The sequence below is a fragment of the Chiloscyllium punctatum genome, chromosome 25 (assembly GCF_047496795.1).
Source record: "Chiloscyllium punctatum isolate Juve2018m chromosome 25, sChiPun1.3, whole genome shotgun sequence".
NCBI lineage: Eukaryota > Metazoa > Chordata > Chondrichthyes > Orectolobiformes > Hemiscylliidae > Chiloscyllium > Chiloscyllium punctatum.
Window position 1 is genome coordinate 65483833 of NC_092763.1, and position 21452 is coordinate 65505284.

The following is a 21452-nucleotide window of genomic DNA, read 5'->3' on the forward strand; positions in this document are numbered from 1 at the left end:
AGGATTTTGAAAGTTGCAGTGAGAATATAAGGAAGCAGGAAAGAAGAAAAATCTCTCTTTATTTAGAAAATGTAATTTCAGGTTCATCCCCAAAGGTTTAATTTTAAAATAACCGGCCAAGTCGTCATAAAATAAAATTCCACTACTTTAGAATGATTTATTGCCTAACAATTGGCTAGAATAGCATGCATATCAGTACAGATTGAATAAAGCTTTTGGGAGAAACTTATCAACACAGAATGGTGAGATTATGTCAAATGGAAAAAATTAGGTATGTAAAAGTAATGGCATTTAAGGGAAAGCATTGATATACATGACCGAAGGGGCTAGAAGGAACTAGAAGTGGTGGTATGGGTTAGCGAGGGAAAAATGGCATGAGATAATTAGAATAGAGAGAAACTTGTGGTGAATGTCCACCATCAAATACTTGGTTGGGTCAAATGTCTTGTTGAGTTCTGTGGGCTAGATAATTGTATGTGTATCAGGATCAAGAAAATAACTTCTCGACCTGTCATTACATAGGTAATACAAATTAGTGAACCATAGAAGGCAAAGTCTTTTAGAAAGTTGTTTTTGTTTAATCCATTCCACAGATTTAAAAAAGCAATACTTCTTTGTTTCCTTATTCAGCTATTCTGTTGTCATAAAATTTTGATAAAATGAAGTTTTTTTCAGGTTGTTTAAGCAGTGATTAGAATTTAGAAAAGATGATGTTGTGGTAATACTTCTGGATGGTAATTTGGAGATCTGAGTAATCATTTAAAGATTGAAAGTTCAAATCCCATCAAGACAGGTGGAAATTCCTTTTTTTTAATCTGGAAATTTGAAGCTGCTTCACAATGAATAAATACCTGTTTGTATCTCAGGGATAATGCCAACCTGGTCTGTGATGTCCATCTTCTGAGAACAATTTTTTAAAAATTGCAACCAGTGCTTTATTGTTCTTTGTTATGTAATCTGTAGTTCTAACCCTCTAATTTCAGAAATTCTCTCAACAGTTTTAAGTATTCTCAGCACTAAATCACAAAATGACAGATGAGATAACTACAAGAATAATAAAAATAATATCCAGCAAAATTTGGGATCAATGGCACTACTTTCCTGTACATCTCTGGACGTAGTGGTACTTCCATACTAAAGGTGTGAGATTTACCTCAGTGGTCATGTTTTTCTCTGAGTCCTTAATGCATCGATTTGCGAATTCACTTGGTCTTGCAGTTTTTTTGATAGTAATTCTGTAAAGCTATTAGATTTAATATACATAAGAACTAAGAGCAGGAGTGGGTAATTCAGTCCCTCTTGCCTGCTTGCCATTTAATACAATCATGGCTGATCTCATGTCAGCCTCAACTCCACTTTCCTGCCCATTTCCCGTAACCCTTTAACCTATTACTAATTTAAAAATCTGTCTATCTCTTCCGTAAACTTATTCAGTGTCCTAACATCCGTGGCATTCTGGGATAGTGAGTTCCATAGATTCACAACCCTTTGAGAGGTGCAATTCCTCTTCAAATCTGTTTTAAATCTGCTACCCCCTACTCCATCACTTGAAAAGCAGTGTTGCTTTATTATTGATATCTAGTATCTAATGTTTCTTTTTCTTTCAACAGAAAGATCTGAACTCCTGTCAGATGTGAGGTCAAGACTTTGGTTTACTTACAGGAAGAAGTTTTCCCCAATAGGTGAGTATTTTGGCTGGGGTTCACTGTCCATTGGTAGTGTGATGTAACAATCAAAGACTCAGGTGACGAGAGTGACTGTCATCCCCTTTTCCCTACTACTGATGCTACTTTTGGAGTGCTCCTTTCTGAAGACTAGATAGCTACCAGCATTTATAAAGCATCTTTTAACATTTACCTTCTGGGCAAATCCTTTAGTCCAACCATACTATGATAGGAAGTGAAGCCCATTACAGATAATCTTCTCACAATCAACCAATTTATATTGTGTCTTGTACTCTGTCCGAGAGATTCTTCCTGAAGCACCAACAACACGTCATATAGTCCTCCTCCTATTATCACGGCTTGTTTTTGCCTCCTCTAGATTGCAGTCACCTTGCTTGGCTTTATCACCAGGAACTATCCGTTTTTAATGCCACACCGAGTCAACTTGTTTCAGTAAAGATGGTGGTGGCTTGGGTATTTCTGGACCAGGAAATGTAACAGGAGTTGGCTAACGTGACTGTTATTGATCATTGTTTAGAGAAGGGATAAATTTTATAAATGCATTTGGTTAAATGGCATGCTAAGATTGGATGGCACTGAATTATGGCAGTCCCCACAATTGAATAACCTCACAGTACTCATTCAATAGGCTCATGCAGGACAATGTTGAGAGTGTGGTGCTGGAAAAGCATAGCAGGTCAGGCAGTATCGAAGGAGTAGGAGAATCAACGTTTCAGACAAGGTACTGAAGGCCATGACTGGATGCATAATTGTCTTCAAAGAATGAAGTTTTGGGGATGAAAATTGGGGTGAGTTTGTGTGTTCAGGATCGAGAGAGAGACTTGAACCTGACATTTTCCAACTGTGTGCATCAGATCCAACTTCCTAATACTTTCTTTGGGCACTTGGGTGTTAAAACTCTCCAGAAAATGTTCCCCACATGGGGAGACTTGAAATTGTATAATTTTCTTTTCCCAGTTTTCCATCTTCCTATCCATAGCATTTCCAACCCAAGTACTTTCCCCACCTAAGAGAAGGATGCTGCTGTTAGGAATGATATGTTCAAGATATCTAGTGTCTTTGGGAATCTTCCACTTGTAGTAAATGCTCAATAATCAGCACTTATTTGAATGCAGACACAGGACGAGAGGCAAACCAGAGGATGGTGTGTTAACCTAATGCCATGGTCCTGCTTCCAGGCAATTTTCATAGGGAGAGGATTGGGGTAGTGGTATTGATGGCTACCTACTCGCATGATTTAAGATAGTTTGTTAGACCAACTAAGCTGACTGTTAAGACCACTATCAGAACCATGTCTTTGTTATGTTTGTATCTTTAAAAATTGAGAAATACAGTGAGGGTGAATTGTTTTTAAGAAACAGGTTTACCAGGATGGTTGCATAATTTCAAAGCAAGGAGTTTGATATTTATTAAAAATCCTGTCTTGTGACTCTGGGTTCCCTGCAATTATGCAAGTTATCAGGAGCCAAAGAGTTGTTTACAAGGAAAGCTGAGTGAACAGGTTGGAACTGGAAACAAGTTACAGAGACCCAGACAACAAAGAGAAAAAGGCACAGAAGGGTGTATTGTTGCTCCCCCCAGCAGAAGCTGCCTGTTCTCTGCAGGGAAAAAAAATCATTTTAAACTTGAGAAAATGAGTTACCTTTCCTGCAGTAGTTGCTGTGAGCTATGACTTTTGAATCAATAAATCAAGAGACATTTTACCTGTAAATCAATTGCTCTCTACTTCTTACAAGCCAGAGGAAGCTTCCAGAGAAAAGCTACTCAACACCAAGAGCATGATTAGCCAAAGTAGGATCATCTCAACATTGGAACTGCAAAGCAAAGACTACTGACTTGGACTTTTCATTTTGTTCTACCTTCACTGGTAATCTGTTTTCCCTACTTATTTGTCTGTGTTTATGAGAGACAGAGAGAACTTGCAAGGGAGTTCGAATCTCAGTTAGTAGTGTTCTCTGCCAGTGTTTTAGATCTGTTTCCTTTTCTTGGGTTGCCATCTTGCTGTGGTAGAGAGGTTTGAGTGTTCCATTGATCCTGAGAGCAATGTCGTCAGGAGTTTGAAACTCCTGGCAGGGCCACCCATGACAGAACGGTTGGAGGGGAGGAACCAGACAAGTGCAATCCATAACAAGTTTTCAATGACGATCCAGGCAGAGGATATTCATGTGATGTCAACTGCTGTGTCAGCGGACAAAAGCTGCAGCAATAGGGAGATCCACAGTCATCGAAGTTCCCTTGCCACTGTAACTATATCAGCCTTCTGTAAAAGATAGTGTGTGCTGATTTGCAACAGCATTCCCACGTAAAAAGATGTGCCATACAAGCTGCCTGCCTAGAGAAATGCAAGCCGCACCAGGAACTCCCCGCCCCAACCAAAAAAAAAGAGTACAACATAAGCCCAGTGGTTAGCGCTGAGAAGTGAAAGGAACAGGATTGTGCAGTCTGGATGTCCTTAGCTTCAGAACAGCAGGTGGATGGTGGAGATTGACTGACTCAATCATTTCACTCTTGAAATAGGAACAGTTTCAGCAGTTTTCTTTACAACTGAGCAGCCCTTTTCAGGATTCACTCTGCTAATCTCCACACGGAAGGAACTAGAAAAAAATGCCCTAAAAATAATCTTTTTGTCACCAATCGTCTGGAAAACTGCATCCAGTGGGCTCACCTACCTGCGATCTGAAAATAAATCAAACTCCATCATGGAACATGGATTATATGCACCCTTATGGATATCTATCAAAACAATTGTCTTGAAGGAAGAACTGCACTTGTTGCCTGTGAACTCAGGCATTTGAACATCGCTATTGCTGCCCTGAGGAGATACGAAGGACAGCTGAAGAAAGAAGGTGATGGTTGCACTTTCTTCTGGAGAGGAAAACCCGAGGATCAAACCTGGATGCATGGAAATGGATTCGCAATCAAGAATTAACTCATCAACTGACTCTTGGAGCTCCCTATTGACATCAAGCACCTCATGACTCTCATCTACAACTTGCTATTAACCAGCAGGCAATAGTTATGAGTGTCTATGCTCCAATCCCTCTACCAAAGAAGGCTTTTACTCAACCCTGAACATCATACTCACCAACACCCCTAAGAAAAGTAAAATGACCATTGTGGGGGCTTCATTGCTGGAGTTGGAAATTGCCACTCCAATGAGACTCTCCTGATCACCAAATGTGCGGAACACTAGTTGGTCCTCACCAACACATTACTCCAGCAAAGAGACAATTTCAAGACGACTTGGAGAATCCACGAACAAAGCTCTGGAACATGATTGACCACAGCATTGGTAATGAGGACTTCAATCTGGCCTCAAGTGATGACCAGTATAGATGACTGCTGTACAGAATGCCAGCTCATCAGCTCCTTGATGTTCATCAAATACCACCACAAGTAGCTGAAGACAAAGAAACAGTTCAGAAAGAAACCAACATTGAGCAGCTTCAAGAGCCAAGCAGACTAATAAAATTCCAACAATGTTTTCATCAAACTTTTTACGGTTCATTTTATTGGAATGGAGAAAATTTAGAGCTGACGACAGTTATCATCTTTTACTGTGAAAAATCCATCACCTACAAGACCAGAAAACATCGAGACTGGTTCAGTAAGAATGATCACATCATCCAAGACCTCATCAACAAGAACGGGAAAGCTCTCGTGTCTGGCAAAACAACACCATTAAGGCAAAGAGGACAACTCATCCAACAGCAAAGGCAGAGTTACAAAGAAGAACGAGGGAAATAAAGAACCAGTAGTGGTCCGGGAAGCTAAGGAGCTGGAACTCCTTGCTGATAAGTATGAGACCCAGGGTTTCTTCAGTGTTACCAAGACAATGGAGAGAACCAACACCCTTAAGTCTCAAACTGATGCAGTGTAAGGATGGAACCCTTTTGAGAAACAAAAAAAAGGCCTCCAATGAGAGAGCACTTCAAAGAATTCTTTAACCATGATACAACCGTTGACAAGGTTGTGTTTGTGGAAATCCTCCAACTCCACATTAAAGATAATCTTGGGCTATACTCACTGTGCTCAAAGTTAGAGCCACGATTAGACACGTGAAGAATGGAAAAGCTGCATGAGTAGACATGATTTCAGTGGAGATTTCAGACTTGGAGGAGCATAACTTACTTGTCATCATCTTCAACTGTACCTGAAAAAAATGTGACAAAGAAGGAATCCCTGCCAACCCTGGATGCAGCCATTGCCACTATCTTCAAGAAAGAAGGCAAAGTGAATTGTGGGAAGTACCAAGCAATCTTCCCTACTCTCCATCTCCGGGAAGATCATCACCCAATCTTCTCTCGGTGCCTCCTCCCAGTCTCTGAGGCACTTTTTCCAGACAGCCCATTTGGTTTCTAAGCAAAATGTGGAACTATGGACATGTTTTCTACTGCCCAGCAATTCCACAAGAAATGCCAGGAATAACACCAACCACTCTACATGTCCTTCATTGATCTGATCAAGGCTTTTGACTCAGTCAGGAAGACCCAGTCAAATGTTGGCTGTCCAGTGAAATTCATCAACATTCTCTATCTTGGCGAAATCCTTCATGATACTATATCAGCAACAGTCCTTACCGATGGTACTATGACAATCCTATGAGGTCAAGTCAGGGGTCAAGCAAAGATGTGTCATCACCCTTACCCTTTTCTCCACCTTAATTTTGTCAAGAACAAGCTTCATAGTAGTGTGCACATTGTTTACAGGTTGGATGGAAAACTTTCCAAACTCAGCCGGTTGAAATACAAGAAGAAACTGACGCCAGTCTTGCTTGTGGAGCTTTAGTCTGCAGATGACAATGTCATCTCTACTCTCTCTGAAGAGAGTGTACACCTAATCTCTTCAGGAGCCATTTCGAAGAACTCATCTCAGCCTCAGACTCCCCCTCAAGAAGGCTCAAATCCTTTATCAATCCATCTCCGGTTAAATTTCAGTTCATCCCTCCATTAAGATCAACAGAGTAATCTTCCTAAACATGGAACATTTTCCTTAGTGTCATAGAGATGTACAGCATGGAAACAGACCCTTCGGTCCAAATCGTCCATACCGACCAGATATCCCAACCCAATCTAGGCCCACCTGCCAGCACCTGGCCCATATCCCTCCAAACACTTCCCATTCATATACCCATCTAGATGCCTTGAAGGGCTTTTGCCCGAAACGTCGATTTTGCTGCTTCTTGGATGCTGTCTGAACTGCTGTGCTCTTCCAGCACCACTAATCCAGAATCTGGTTTCCAGCATCTGCAGTCATTGTTTTTACCTCGTTGATTTTAGCCTCTGGCAGCTCATTCCATATATGTACCACCCTCTGAGAGAAAACGTTGCCCTTTAGGTCTCTTTTATATCTTTCCCCTTTCACCCTAAACCTATGCCCTCTAATTCTGGACTCTCCCACCCCAGGGAAAAGACTTTGTCTATTTACCCTATCCATGCCCCTCATGATTTTATAAACCTCTATAAGGTCACCCCTCAGCCTGCGGAGCTCCAGGGAAAACAGCCCCAGCCTGTTCAACCTCTCCCTATAGCTCAAATCCTCCAACCCTGGCAACATCCTTGTAACTCTTTTCTGAACCCTTTCAAGTTTCACAACATCTTTCCCATAGGAAGGAGACCAGAATTGCATGCGATATTCCAACAGTGGCCTAACCAATGTCCTGTACAGACACAACATGACCTCCCAACTCCGGTACTCAATATTCTGACCGTTAAAGAAAAGCATACCAAAAGTATTCCTTCTCTGTAATACAGACATTTTTCAAGATTTCACTATCTATTTCACTATATTCTGTATCTTCCATGTCCTTTTTCACAGTAAATACTGATGCAAAGTACTCGTTTAGTATCTGTCCTATCTCCTGCAGCTTCACACAAAGGCCGCTTTACTGATCTTTGAGGGGCCCTATTCTCTCCCTAGTTACCCTGTATTTGTAAAAACCCTGGATTCTCCTTAACTCTATTTGTCAAAGCTATCTCATGTCCCCTTTTTACTTTCCTGATTTCCATCAAGTATACTCCTACTGCCTTTATGCTCCTCTAAGGATTCACTCGATCTATCCTGTCTATACCTGACATATGCTTCCTTCTTTTTCTTAACCAAATCCTCACTTTTTTTTTTAGTCATCCAGCACTCCCGATACCTACCAGTCTTTCCTTTCACCCTGACAGGAATATACTTTTTCTGGATTCTCGTTATCTCATTACTGAAGGCTTCCCAATTTCCAGCCACCTCTTTACCTACGAACATCTACCCCAGTCAACTTTTGAAAGTTCTTGCCTAATACTGTCAAAATTAGCCTTCCTCCAATTTAGAACTTCAACTTTTCGATCTAGTGTATCCTTTTCCATCAGTATTTTAAAACTCATAGAATTATGGTTGCTGGTTCCAAAGTGCTCCCCCACTGACACCTCAGACACCTGCCTTGCTTTATTTCCCAAGAGCAGGTCAAGTTTTGCACCTTCTCTAGTAGCTACATCCACATACTGAATCAGAAAATTGTCTTGTATGCACTTAACAAATTCCTCTCCATCTAAACCTTTAACACTATGGCAGTCCCAGTCTATGTTTGCGAAGTTAAAATCCCCTACCATAGCCACCCTATTATTCTAACATAACTGTGATCTCCTTACAAATTTGTTTCTCAATTTCCCTCTGACTATTAGGGGGTCTATAATATAATCCCAATAAGGTGATCATCCCTTTCTTATTTCTCAGTCCGCCCAAATGACTTTCCTGGATATATTTTCCCCAAGTGCAGCTGTAATGCTATCCCTTTTCAAAAACACTACTCCCCCTCCTCTCTTGCCTCCGTTCTGTCATTCCTGTAGCATTTGTATCCTGGAACATTAAGCTGCCAGTCCTGTCCATCCCTGAGAGCATATCACTCTACTAAGGACCATTTTTGCTTCTTTCAACCTACAGAACCAGAAAATAGCACTGTCTTATTCCTCTACAAAACACTGCTCCAGGTTAAATTAATACTTATGGCTTTTATTTTAAGTTTAATTAAGAGAAATAGCTCAATATAACATACTTCTCATCTAAGGCTGACATCAATGTGGAGATTCAGCATTGCATCCAATTTGTGAGCGCCGCCTTTGGCCACCTAAGGATGAGTGCCTTCAGATGTGACTTCTATGCTGATAACAAGATCCTTGTGGATAAGGCAGTCGTCTGCCTGACTTTTCCACATGGTTTTGAAACTTGGATTATGTATACACATCACCTCAAGACCCTGGAGAATTACTATCGTGTTGTTTCAGGCAGATTTTTCTGATCACCTGGAAGGTTAGGCATATTAACATCAGCATCCTTGAAGCAGCTAATAGCACTAGCATCGAAGCCATAATCACCTAATGCCAACTCCGCCATGCCAACCATGTGCTTAGGATGCCTGAATTCCAGTTACCTAAGCAAATCATCTTCATTTAGTTCAGGGAAGGCACTTGAATGTGAGGGCAACAAAGAAAACTTTTCAAAGACTTCCTGAAGGCTTCCCTCGAAATGCAACATGAGCTGTCGGGGAGACACTCATTCAGAAGAAGCTGACTTGGAGAATACTCTTGTATGACAAGAAACAATTCTTTGAGAACACCTGACAGCAAGAGTAGGTACAGGAAAAGAACTTGGAAAAGGAATACAAAAGATCTTGAAGCCAAGGGCCACTTCACCTCCTGGAAGTATCTTCCAAATATATGGTCAGAAATGTGGCTTTAGGATCAGGGTTATCAGTCACATGAGGACCAACAGAACCCGTGACCCGAGACACCCAATTTTCCAGGTAGATAATCATATTCATTAGCGAGAGATTGCTGATAAAGAAGTATTCATTTGTTACTATTGTTTACTTTTTAGAAGTAATAATTCTTGTTTCGTTCATAAGCTAGGTTTGTGCATTCCCTCAACCTTGGTCTAAAATCAGATAAAATGTAGTACTTTACATAGCTTAAAAAACTTTAACATTTGGTACAATTTTGGAATTAGTGGGAGTTTGTGTATGAAAGAGAAAAATTTGCTTGAAAGTTGTGTGGAAGATCAGGCTGCAGCCAGTTGATGCTCCTCAAAGTGTTAAATGACTGGGGCTGCTATGATTGGTGCTGATGACTTCTCTGCCAACTCTTTGGGTTATGGAACAGGAAACCCAGCTACAAAGAAATCTTGCCTTAATAGCCAAGAGGGCCTTTTCCTGTGCTGTCGACTTCTATAAGTCTGCTGGTGTGAAAACGGCTGTTTTATCTTTCCTGGTTCTCCCCCAAGAACATTGAAGTCAATTTACAAACCTATTTTTAATCAACTATAAAATACAAATGGAAGTTAAAATGGCTTATGTCATGATGATTGGCAGGCGCACATTGTTTCTTTAGGGATTATGGGGCACAGACATAGTTGACACAAGCAGTAGATGTATTAAAGAGGAAGCTGACCAAGTATATGAGTGACAAAGGAATTGAAGGTTATGTTGATAGTAGAAAAGTGGATGGGGTATGTCTTGTGTGGAGCAAAATCACTGGTATGGGTTATAGAGCCATCTGTGATGTTTTATTTTTCACTATGATTCTGTATATTTCTATGCCAGATCCTGCCAGTTATTTAATCCGCCACAGATTATTTTCGTTTTTGTATAATTAAGAATGACTATTGTATCCGAAATTGAACTTGTTCTTGAACTAGCACAGAAGAGGAATGCTTTATCATGTAAGTTTTTTGCTAATAATGACCCATAATTCTTTCATGTATTCATAGTAATTTCCTAAATTGTTATCAACTAGTACCATTGTGACTAATTGTGAATGTCTGATTCTTTGTCATTATCACAAAGCTGATCATAAAATCTGTAATCTCATTGTAAAACTGCTCCAAAAAAGCACTAATTTTGAGCTGGAACATTCCGTAATAGAAGATTGACTTAGTTTGGAGTTTAAACTATTTCTTCATAAGAGAAATTAGACTGAGACCAGTCTGCCTACTTTAGGAATCCAAGTGAACTTAAAAGATCTCATGATATGAGCACAGTCTCCTGGCCAACATTTGTGCTTCAATGAACGCAAACATTCATTCATCCGATTTTCTCTTTGTGGAACCTATCTTTGTGCAAAATGTTTTTTTGTCCACAACAGAATAGTTGTTAATATTCAAAGTGGTAATACAAGAAAAGATTTACAAGGATGTTGCCAGGGTTGGAGGGTTTGAGCTATAGGGACAGCTTGAGTAGGTTGGAACTAATTTCCCTGGAGCATTGGAGGCTGAAGGGTGACCTAATAAGAGGTTCATAAAATCATGAGAGGCATGGATGGGGTAAATAGACAAGGTCTTTTCCTGGGTTCGAGGAGCCCCAAACTAGAGGGCATAGGTTTAAGGTGAGAGGGGAAAGATTTAAAAGGGACCTAAGGGGCAACTTTTTCAAGCAAAGGATGGTGTGTGTATGAAATGAGCTGCCAGAGGAAGTGGTGGAGGCTGGTACAATTACAACATTTTAAAAGACATCTGGATGTGTGAATGAATAGGAAGGGTTTAGAGAGGGGCCAAGTGCTGGCAAGTGGGACTAGATTAATTTAGGATATCTGGTTGGCATGGATGAGACCTCAAAATGTTGTGTGAAACCATTTGAGAAGGTTCAGAGAGATATAATGATGTTGTTATACATATATACAAAGTTTATATAAATCATTTTCTCTCAAAGCATTGAGTGTACCTTGCCAAGTTACTGGCATTTTGTTAAAACGTATAATTTTTCAATGAACCAACATATATTTTTCACTGTTTCTATAATATACAGCTTTTAAAAATTCAAACCACGCATCATGAATGTTATACTTTTATGTTATGTTTATGTCTTATATATTAAAAACTACATTGCCTTCTAAAATAATCATAAACAGGACCAATGTATCAAATTGACAACAACCTGTTCACACTTGGGTAGAGATGCTGAAAGTTGTAATGAATTCTTTTGTTATTCAAACAGGAGGAACTGGTCCCTCATCTGATGCTGGCTGGGGATGTATGCTACGCTGTGGACAGATGATCCTGGCACAAGCATTAATATGCAGACACCTAGGGATGGGTGAGTCTTCATGGAAACCCTTATCACAAAGCAGCTTTGGGATTGGGTGTACTTTTGGAGGCATTACAAAGTAAGGCAATCGTCTCAGTACTTAAAGGAATTTTAAATTAAGTTCAGCAGCTCCCTCTTTTTAATAACTCTCCAGAAGGAGAGGATGATCTGAACACAGATCTTTTTAAGTAGCCTAGAGTAGGTTATCCTGTCACTCAGGAATGTCTGAGTAATGAAAGCGAAGGTACATTAATAGACAGTTCATTCTCAAGGAATGGTACATGTCCATAATTTACTGTGAGTAATTCATTAGCTTTCTTCATGGGTGAAAGCAGCTTTCTCCTGCCTTACCCTGTAAAGGTACTTTGCATCACTTGCCTTTTTAAAAGTAATTTAAGGAGTTTGGGGAAAGGTGAAGGTAAGCTGCTGCTTTGAACCATTGTAGTCTATGCTGTGTAGCTGCATAGTGCTGTTAAGGGGTGGGTGGGGAATTCTTGGTTTTGACAAGGCGACTGTGATCAAGCAATAGACTTCCAAGTCAGTTCCAAGTCAGAACAACTGTAACTTGAATGATATCTTGGTGTTTTGATGTAATTGATGGTATGGCCCTTTGACACTGCATTGCATACTGATGTTTTTCATCCAACTCACCAGGCACTTTCTCCCCTCTTTAACACCTTACCTAGCTGCTTTTGTAAAGACCTTGTTCTCTACCATGCCTCCATTCCTGCTGTCAAAATTCATTATCAAGATATATTCCATATTTTCTCCGACAGCCTTTGTACAATGTGAATGCGAATCTTCTGTAATTTTAGTCTTCATCTCAAATTCACCTTCCTTTTTCTCCCCTCATTATGACTAATACAGAAAGAAAGTATAGAGTCATGAGATGTACAGGACGGAAACAGACCCTTCGGTCCAACTCGTCCATGCCATCCAGATATCCTCCCATTGCATTTAATTTACTAATATTCACAACCACTCCCTTGACAACACAAGATAATCTTGAATTAGTCCCTTATCTGCTTCGTCGGCTGTTTTCCCTCAGTCCCTTCCAAATTCTGGGGAAAACTCCAAATCTTCCCTTTCTTCTAACAAATCACTTACAATTACACTTCCAGAATTTTGGCTCTTTAATCTTTGGGCCTCCAATCACCACGATATTTCTACATCCTTCAATTTATTCATTTCCATCCTAGTATTCATCTTCAAATGTATTTGTTCCCAGGAACTCCTTGTTCTCTTTGATTCTGATGTGATCCCAGCTTTATTCCTTTGAATTCAAGGAGTTTAGTAATTAACATACTTGATGAGCAATTGGTTCACTTGTCTATTATGACATCCAGTGTTATTAGGAATTGGTTTACTCTACTAAAACTGCTTATTGATCAGAATCATCCTGGAAAATAAAGATAACTCCAGAGTCAAGGTAATTCCAGGTTCTTTTCTCCACCCTCTCCTATTCACTCTCCCCTAGCCACAACAAGTCCAGAGAACGAACTTCTCAATCTCATTGCAGAAAAGTACAATCTGTTCAACTGCCTGTGCTATATTGCCAGTGACTTAGCTCCAAATCTGAGTCTTTTTCAATTTTTGTTCTGGCATCTTTCCTCTCGCTCTCCCAGTTCAGCTTTTCCACAAAATCTATTTCTTGCCTTTGATCCTGTTCCAAATAGATGGCTGACCAGCCAACTTCTCTTCTTGGCTCCCATGCTAATTAATAACATAAATAATTCACTCTCAGTTCTCCAACTTCTTATTTTTTCTATACAGTCATTATTATTCCCCTTATAAAAATCTCAATCTTTTATCTTTGCAAACCTATTCATTCCTCTCAAAAGTCCTTTTAACTTCTCCCAAATCCGTTTTTTCCATAATTCCATGTTTGACTCTCCTTTGACCTGCCACAACACTAAAACTAATCAACTTCACATGTATCATTCCGTTAGACTGTCATACAGATCCTGCTTCATCCTTCACAATTTCTATAGAATCTTTGATACATGCAACAGCATCATTCTTCTCCAGTGCCTTTCCTCTGCTATCTATTTCAGTAAGACTGCGCTCACTTGGTGGCTCCACATTTATTCATCCAATCACAATCAGAGAACCTTTGGCAATGGCTTCACTTACGTCTGTGCCCTGCAAAGATGGGATTCCCAAATGAAATCCCTCCTTGGCTCCCTTTCTGTTATTCTGCTTGCTGCTGGGATCAAGCTTCATGTACACCCTGATGACTCTCAGCCCCATCTCCAATACTGCATTTTTTTTTAAATCAGACACTTATCCAAAATCTGGTCATGGATCAGCCACAGTTTCATCCAGTTAATGATTATGAAGGCTGATGCTATTGTCTTTGGACTTTCCAGTAACTCTCATTTTAAAAAAAAATTGTTTCAAGCCATATGCAATGCCATAACAGGAAGTATTGGTCTGAAATGCTGTGATGCACAATACAGTTTCAGTTACTCAGCTGGGTTAATGACCGATGATACTTTCAATGACTTTAGGTAGTTACTTCACACTGGCTTATTAACCCCTTGCAGTCAAAATCTTGTCTTATTAACTGTCTGCATTTACATGAAATCCACAACTCTTCCATTATTTCTTCTATTTAAAATCACAAAGTTATTTTACTAAATTTAATTGTTATTATACGTTACGCTACTCTAACAAATGTGTTTTTTATTTGCAATCAGTCTCTTGTTTTGAATTATTATTTTGTTTGCCTATACATGCTTGTTTAGCTGGTTAATCGAATGGTAATATTGCAGATTGGCGATGGGAGAAAGGGAAATGGCAGCCTGAGCAGTATCACCGGATTCTGCAATGTTTTCTAGACAGAAAAGACAGCTGTTACTCGATTCATCAAATGGGTAAGACTATTAGTAAAAATATATTGGACAATAATCCCATCCTCCAAAATAAATATGAAAACATTAATTGTGATTTTCATGCAGTGTGTTTAAAGCCAAGGATATTTACAATGTTCATCTCAGCTACAGATGGTTGTTGATGCGGAATTCATATATTTTTAAACACTTTAAAGTGGTTGATTTGAGAAAAGAAGAAAGGACATAAATAGTGAACAGAGGAGTGAGTTTTGATTAGGTGGAACAAACCACCATCATACTAGCATCATGTGGTGAATTTCTGGATCAATCCAGATTTTCCTTCCAGAATGATCACCTAATCTTCGTGGGAAACATGAAACAGACGCAGCGCTAGCCTGTGCATCATTCTTATTGTTAAGTAGTTGACTTGTGCCAATGCCTTTAAACTGACCGGTATGCCACTCTGAGGTTTGATATACAGCAGCAAAATGAACAGGGTGAGGTGGAGGAGGAAAATGAGAGAAAAGTAAAAAGGATTAGACTTGTTATTCCTCTGAATAGGATTTGAATTTATAGCACTTGAATGTGTTCCAAATTAATATTGTGCTGTCAATATTTTTGGGAGGCTTCATGTCAATCAGGTTGTAAGTTTGCTTGCTGAGTTGGTGGATTTGTTCTCGGACGTTTCGTTACCGTGCCAGGCAACATCAGAGAGCCTCTGGTAAAGTGTTGGTGTTATGTCCCACTTGCTATTTATTTGTCTCAGTTTGTTGTAGTAGGTCAATCATTTCCCTTTCTGTTTCTGAGAGGTTGGTAAAAAGGGTCAAATCTATATGTTTGTTAATGGAATTCTAGTTGGAATGCCAGGCTTCTAGGAATTCCTGCCCATGTATTTGTGTAGCCTGTCCCAGAATGGATGTATTGTCCGAGTTGAATTGGTGTCCCTCTTCGTCTGTGTGTGTGGATACCAGTGATAGTTGGTCATGTCTTTTGGTGGCTAGTTGGTGCTCATGTATCCTGAGGGCTAGTTTTCTGCTCATTTGTCCAATGTAATGTTTGTTGCAGTCGTTGCAAGGTATTTTGTATGTGACTTTTGTTCTTTTCATTGTTGGTACAGAGTCCTTCTAAATTCATCTGGAGCTGTTTCAGTGTGGTTTGTGGGCTACCATGATGCCTACGGGCCAGAGTAGTCTGGTTGTCATCTCTGAGATGTCTTTGATGTATAGTATGGTGGCTAGAGTCTCTGGGCACGTTTTGTGTCTTCCTGTTTAGGTCTGTTGTGCAGGAATCAGTGGACAGTGCTCATTGGGTACCCATTGTTCCTAAACACATTGTATAGGTGTTTTTCCTCAGCTTCTCCTAGTTTCTGGGTGCAGCATTGTGTTGTGGCTTGTTTAAATAATGTCCTAATGTAGCTCTGTTTCTGGGTATTGGGGTGGTTGCTCCTGTAGTGGAGTATCTGGTCAGTGTGTAGCTTTCCTGTAAACATTTGTCTGCAGCTCTCCATTGGCTTTTCGTTCTACTTTGACATCCAGGAAGGGGAGTCGGTTATTGTTCTCTTCCTCTTCGGTAAATTTTATGCTGGTAGGGATGTTGTTTGTGTTTGTGGGTTTCTTCTAATTTGTTGCATTTCATGATGACAAAGGTGTAATTCACATAGAGCAGAACTGGTGATGCAGAGGTTAGAATGAACAGCCCTTCCCATGATTCAGCCCAAGCTTTGGGTCCACTATGTGAATAAGTCCTGATATTGGTGATTCCATAGGCGTTCCATTGATTTGTTTGTAGATCTTTTCGTTGAAGGTGAAATGGGGAGTGAAGCGCAGGTCTCGTAGTTTGAGGATCCTGTCCTTGCTGATGGAGTTGATGCTGTCAGGTAGTTTATGTCCTTAGTTCGTCTAGCACTGAGGCCAGTGTTTATTTGGCCAGGATGATGTTTATTTATGAGGTCATGGTTTCCTTTGACATGATGACCCTATTGACATCAATAAACATCACCCTAGCCAAAGATCCACAACCTCAGCTACAAATCTTCTGCAAAATCTTAAGATTCACATCAATATTTATTGTTCTGCTCAGAGTTAAATGTATTTTTGGATTGCTGGATTTCAGTGGCTTAACACAGTTCCTTAGAAAATTAGTCACTTTCCTACTGTACTGATCATGATGGGGTTCATTATAAACCCAAAATGCTGTGCATGTAACTTAGCCCTACGACCAACTCACTGTGGAAATTTCAGTTTGAGTATCACTCAAAGCATTTGCATGACCTCTGAATACTGAATGCTAGTTTGATTTCTTACTCAGAGTTGGAAGGTATTTATAATTTTTAGAATGTATATTTGTTATTTCTGGTATGTTCAAATGGTTAACACAAAATCAGATCTTTAGTAATGTACACTTTAGTACCTTTTTGATTCCAGTCAAATGCAAAGACTGATGAATGCATGGATTTGTGTCAGGGTATGATTGTGATGTATACTAATAGTTGCTTTGACTGAATTCCCATACCTTTTTTCTGTTATTTTTCTTTACAGCTCAGATGGGAGTGGGAGAGGGTAAATCTGTAGGGGAGTGGTACGGACCCAACACAGTGGCCCAAGTACTAAAGTAAGTGAAAATTCAGAAAATGGAAGGGAATCTGCCTTCAAGGATCAGGTAAATAGATTGTAATGTGGGAAAATTGGAAATGGTCCAACAGTAAAAGAGAAGAATGATGGGAATGATCACTGAATTAAATTTGTGTAAGTCAGTGTAATTACACAAATTTAATTCAAGAATTCTACATTAAAAAACACATGTTTTTTTAAAAAGTTGGTATGCCAATATTTGCTTTACATTTCTACCCTCTCCTTCCTTCCCATGCAATATAACTAACTACCATCAAATCAGTCAATATCTCAACCGCTGTTATATCATAATGGCCAAATGACATGCCTATCAGATGGCAGTGTTGTTCAGCTCAGCATGAGACTTGGAAATGTGGATGAGTGGCCTTCAGTTTCCTGTAGAACCACTTTCAAGATGAAACACTGTGTCCTGGTTACAGATCCCACTTCTGACATTCACCTGAGGACAATCAGTGCAAGGGAATGGGTGATGAATAGTGGGACAATAGAAAGCACCGAGGATCGGAGAAACCTTACCATGCATGTTTCCACTGATTTCTTAAGGGATTAGGACAGGTAGATAGATGTTTAAGAAGGGATATTGTATACTTGCCTTCATTTGCTGAGGAATAGAGTTTAAGAGCAGAGAAGTTATGCTGGAACTGTGTAAAACATTGACTAGGTTATAGTTAATGTAATGTGTGCAGTTCTGGAATCCACATTATCGGGGGCATGTGATAGCACTGGAGAGAGTGCTTAATATTTACCAGGATGTTGCTTGGATTGGAGCATTTCAGTTATGAAGAGATATTGGACAGACTGGGGTTATTTTCCTTACAGCAGAGGAGATTGAGAGGAGACGTGATTGAGATGTATAAAATTATGAGGTGCATAGATAAGGAAGACAGACAAACTTTTTCCTTTGGAAGAATCAAGGGGCATAGATTTTAGATAAGGGCAGAAATTTTCAAGGAGATAAGAGGGAAAAAACCTTTTCAGAAGGTGACACAAGTCTGGAACTCACTGCCTGTAAGGATGGTGTAGGCAAAAATCCTCAACGTTTAAGAAGTACTTAGATGTGCATTTGCAATGCCAAGGCAGATAAGGTGATGGCACACGAACTAGAAAATTAGATTAGAATAGTTAGGTGGTAGTTTTTGACTGGTGCAGACACAATAGGCTAAAGGGTCTTTTTCTGCTTTTTCATGGTCATGGAGTGGTAGAGGTCTACAGAACAGAAAAAGGTTCTTGTTGAGACAAAGTTCCAGTATCCTGTTTTGTGCCATTATCAGCTTGCTGAAAAATGATAGTTTGAACCAGTCAAGTGACTCAGAACTGGGCATCCATGAGGCACTGTGGGCTATCATCAGCAGTGGAATTATACTTAAACATGATCTGCAACCTCATGGCTCAGCATATCTACTACTTTGAACTATGATTGATCTATGGCTTGATGGTAATGACAATGAAGAATGCAGAAGGACATGTCAGGAACAGCATCCGGCACACCTAAAACTGAGGTGTAGACCTGGTTATGCTACAAAGCAAGTTTACTTGCATGCTAAACGGCATAAGCAAGTGATGAACAGGGCTTGGTGATTCCACAACCATTAGAGCATATCTAAGCTCTGCAGTCCTGCCACATCCAGTCTGTAATGGTGGTGAACAAATAAAGAGATGTTTATAAAGTAGAGGTGGTTTGGATATAGTTGAGATTAATTCCCACTAGGGGAATTGATATTAAAAACAAAGCCAAATCCCCCTGGATGACAGAGTACGATGAAGCAGAAGGGCGTCTCAACGCCTTCCACCTCTGCATCCTGATTCGCATCCTGGACATCAGTGGACTGACTGAGTCACCAACAATGAGGTCCTGGCCCATGCCTAGATACCCAGCCTCTTCACCCTGCTCCAACAACACCATCTCCACATGGTAGGGCAATGTACACTGCATGTCAGACGGGAGGATCCTGAAAGTCCTGCTGCATGGGGAACTGGTTTCTAGCAAGAGAGCACAAGAGCAGCCTGTCTTCGTTTCAAAGATGTCTGCAAGGGAGACATGAAGTCACTGAACATGAACTTTGAAAGGTGGGAGGACATTGCAAACGATTGCTCTCGCTGGAGGCTGGAATTATGTAGACGTCTGAAAAGAGAAGAGAAGCTAAGACTTGCAGTTGAAGAAAAGCGCACACATCGAAAAAAGAGCACCAAGACAACACCGGAGGACAATGCCTTCAAATGCAGTCGCTGCAGCCAAGATTGCCACTCCTGTGTGGACCTCTGCAGTCACAACAAACTGCGCTGTCCCAACAAAGATTTAAGCAAGACTTCCTAAGTGCAGATCCATGGTCTAATGAGACTAACAGATGCCACCAGAGTACAAGTGAAAACCAAGCTGAACATATTAAGTTTAGAGGTGAACTGAGAAAGAAATAAGAAATACCAAGGGAGTGAATGAAAAGGGACAACCAGGTGACATAGAGGGAAGCAAATAGTATTTGATAGGCATGTACACAGTTAAGGGATTTAAGAAGGACTGGTGCCAGTAAGGGTTCAAAAAGGATATTTATGGATGAAATGGTTGCAAGGAAGGAGTCATGATTGAAGTATATAAGTGTTTTTTGTATTTATCTTTATCAAAGAAGAATATGCTACCAAAGTCACAGTGAGATAGATTAAATACTGGATAGACTAAATATTGATACAAAGGCATTACTAGGAAGGCTGGCTGTGCTTTAAATTGATGTCACTTGAACTAATTCAAATACAACTGAAGGCATTATTGGTAGAAGTTGCAGAGGTACTTCTGATCCTTCTGAGATACGGGGGTTTCTCCAGGAGTCTGGAAAATTGCAGCTGGTACAGCCTTGATCAAAAAAGGGTCAGAATAAGCTCAGCAACTAAAGGTCAATCTGTTTAACATCAGTGGTAAGTTTTTAGTCTGATCAAAATTATCATTTCTAACATTCAGTTGGATAAAGGTGAATTAATTGATGAAAGTCAATGTGGATTTGTTGCAGGAAATTTCATTTAATTGTTTTTTGATGAAATAACAGTTAGCATTAATGTAGATAATGCAGTTTATCTGCTGTAAGTGCACTTCCAGAAGGTGTTTGATAAAGTACCACATAACAGGCTTGTGAACAATGAAGAAGCTTTGAATAAAAGGGACAGGAGTAACATGAATATAAAATTGGCTGACTGATAGGAAACAGTGTAGTGATGAGTGGTTCTTTTTTAGACTGGATATGTAGATAAAAGGTGTTCATCAGGGATTGATTCTAGAACCATTTATTTTCTTGATCTGTACTGGGAAAATATAAAAAATTTGCACATGACCCAAACTTTTAAGTATAATGAACAGAGAGAAGGATGGTGGTAGGTGTTAAATGGATGTAGACAAACGTGTGGAAAGTGCAGTTGAAACTTAACACCGAGAAGTGTGAAGTTTTGGTAGGAATGTCAGGAAAGGGCAATATAAAATTATAGGATACCATTCTAATGTGAATATGAGAGTAGAGGCACCTAGGAGTACATGAATACACATTGTGAAGTGGTCAGGGTGGGTTGAGAAAGCGGTCAAATAGGCAAATGGGATCCTGGGTTTTATAGAGATAAGGAGTACAAAATCAGGGAAGTGATCGTGAATGTTTACAAAAAAGAGGGTTCAGCCTCAACCGTAAAATTGAATGGAATTTAATGTCATCACCCTCCCTTCCTTGGGTGAGTTCTGGAATGCTCCTTCTATGAGTGTGTAATGGATACAGATTCAGTCGTGGTTTTCAAAAGGAAATAAAGAATTGGATAACTATCTGAAGCAAAAACATTTTCAAGGCTATGGAGAAAAGGGGCCTGGCACTAAATGAGTTGTTCATGCAAATTGCCAGCACACACACAAGGAGCTGTAATTTTTCCTGACCAAATTTTGCAGTCACCCCCAAATACAAGAAAGTTAATGGGACACCATCAACATGGTCTAAATCATTCCACTTTAGTGTAGCGCAACTTCTGAGTAAACAATACAAAGTGTCACATTCCTTAGGTGGAGTTACATACTCTCTATCTTGCTGTTTTATAAAGATCATATTCTGTACACACCCTCTGGAGTATTCTTGGTGGTGTAATACAATATCCAAGCATGTCTACGAGGCTATAATGTAAAGGAAGTTCTGACTGTTGCATTTTATGAAACATTTTTTTCAAATGTCATATGTAAATTTTTAAACTACCACCTTCAGTCTAAGATTTATTCTGCTTGGTGCAATTA

At 39.8% G+C, this 21452-nt stretch overlaps 1 protein-coding gene across 2 annotated transcripts in view; it reads left to right on the forward strand.

Annotated features, from left to right (window-relative positions):
* The window catches only part of atg4a (autophagy related 4A, cysteine peptidase), a 55758-nt gene that overhangs the window by 12581 nt on the left and 21725 nt on the right, over positions 1-21452 (forward strand). For both annotated transcript variants that reach the window (XM_072595446.1, XM_072595448.1), the window contains exons 3-6: positions 1611-1682; positions 11653-11751; positions 14517-14618; positions 17114-17186. In XM_072595446.1, the coding sequence (XP_072451547.1) occupies positions 1611-1682; positions 11653-11751; positions 14517-14618; positions 17114-17186 (346 nt within the window). The remainder of the gene's footprint in view (positions 1-1610; positions 1683-11652; positions 11752-14516; positions 14619-17113; positions 17187-21452) is intronic.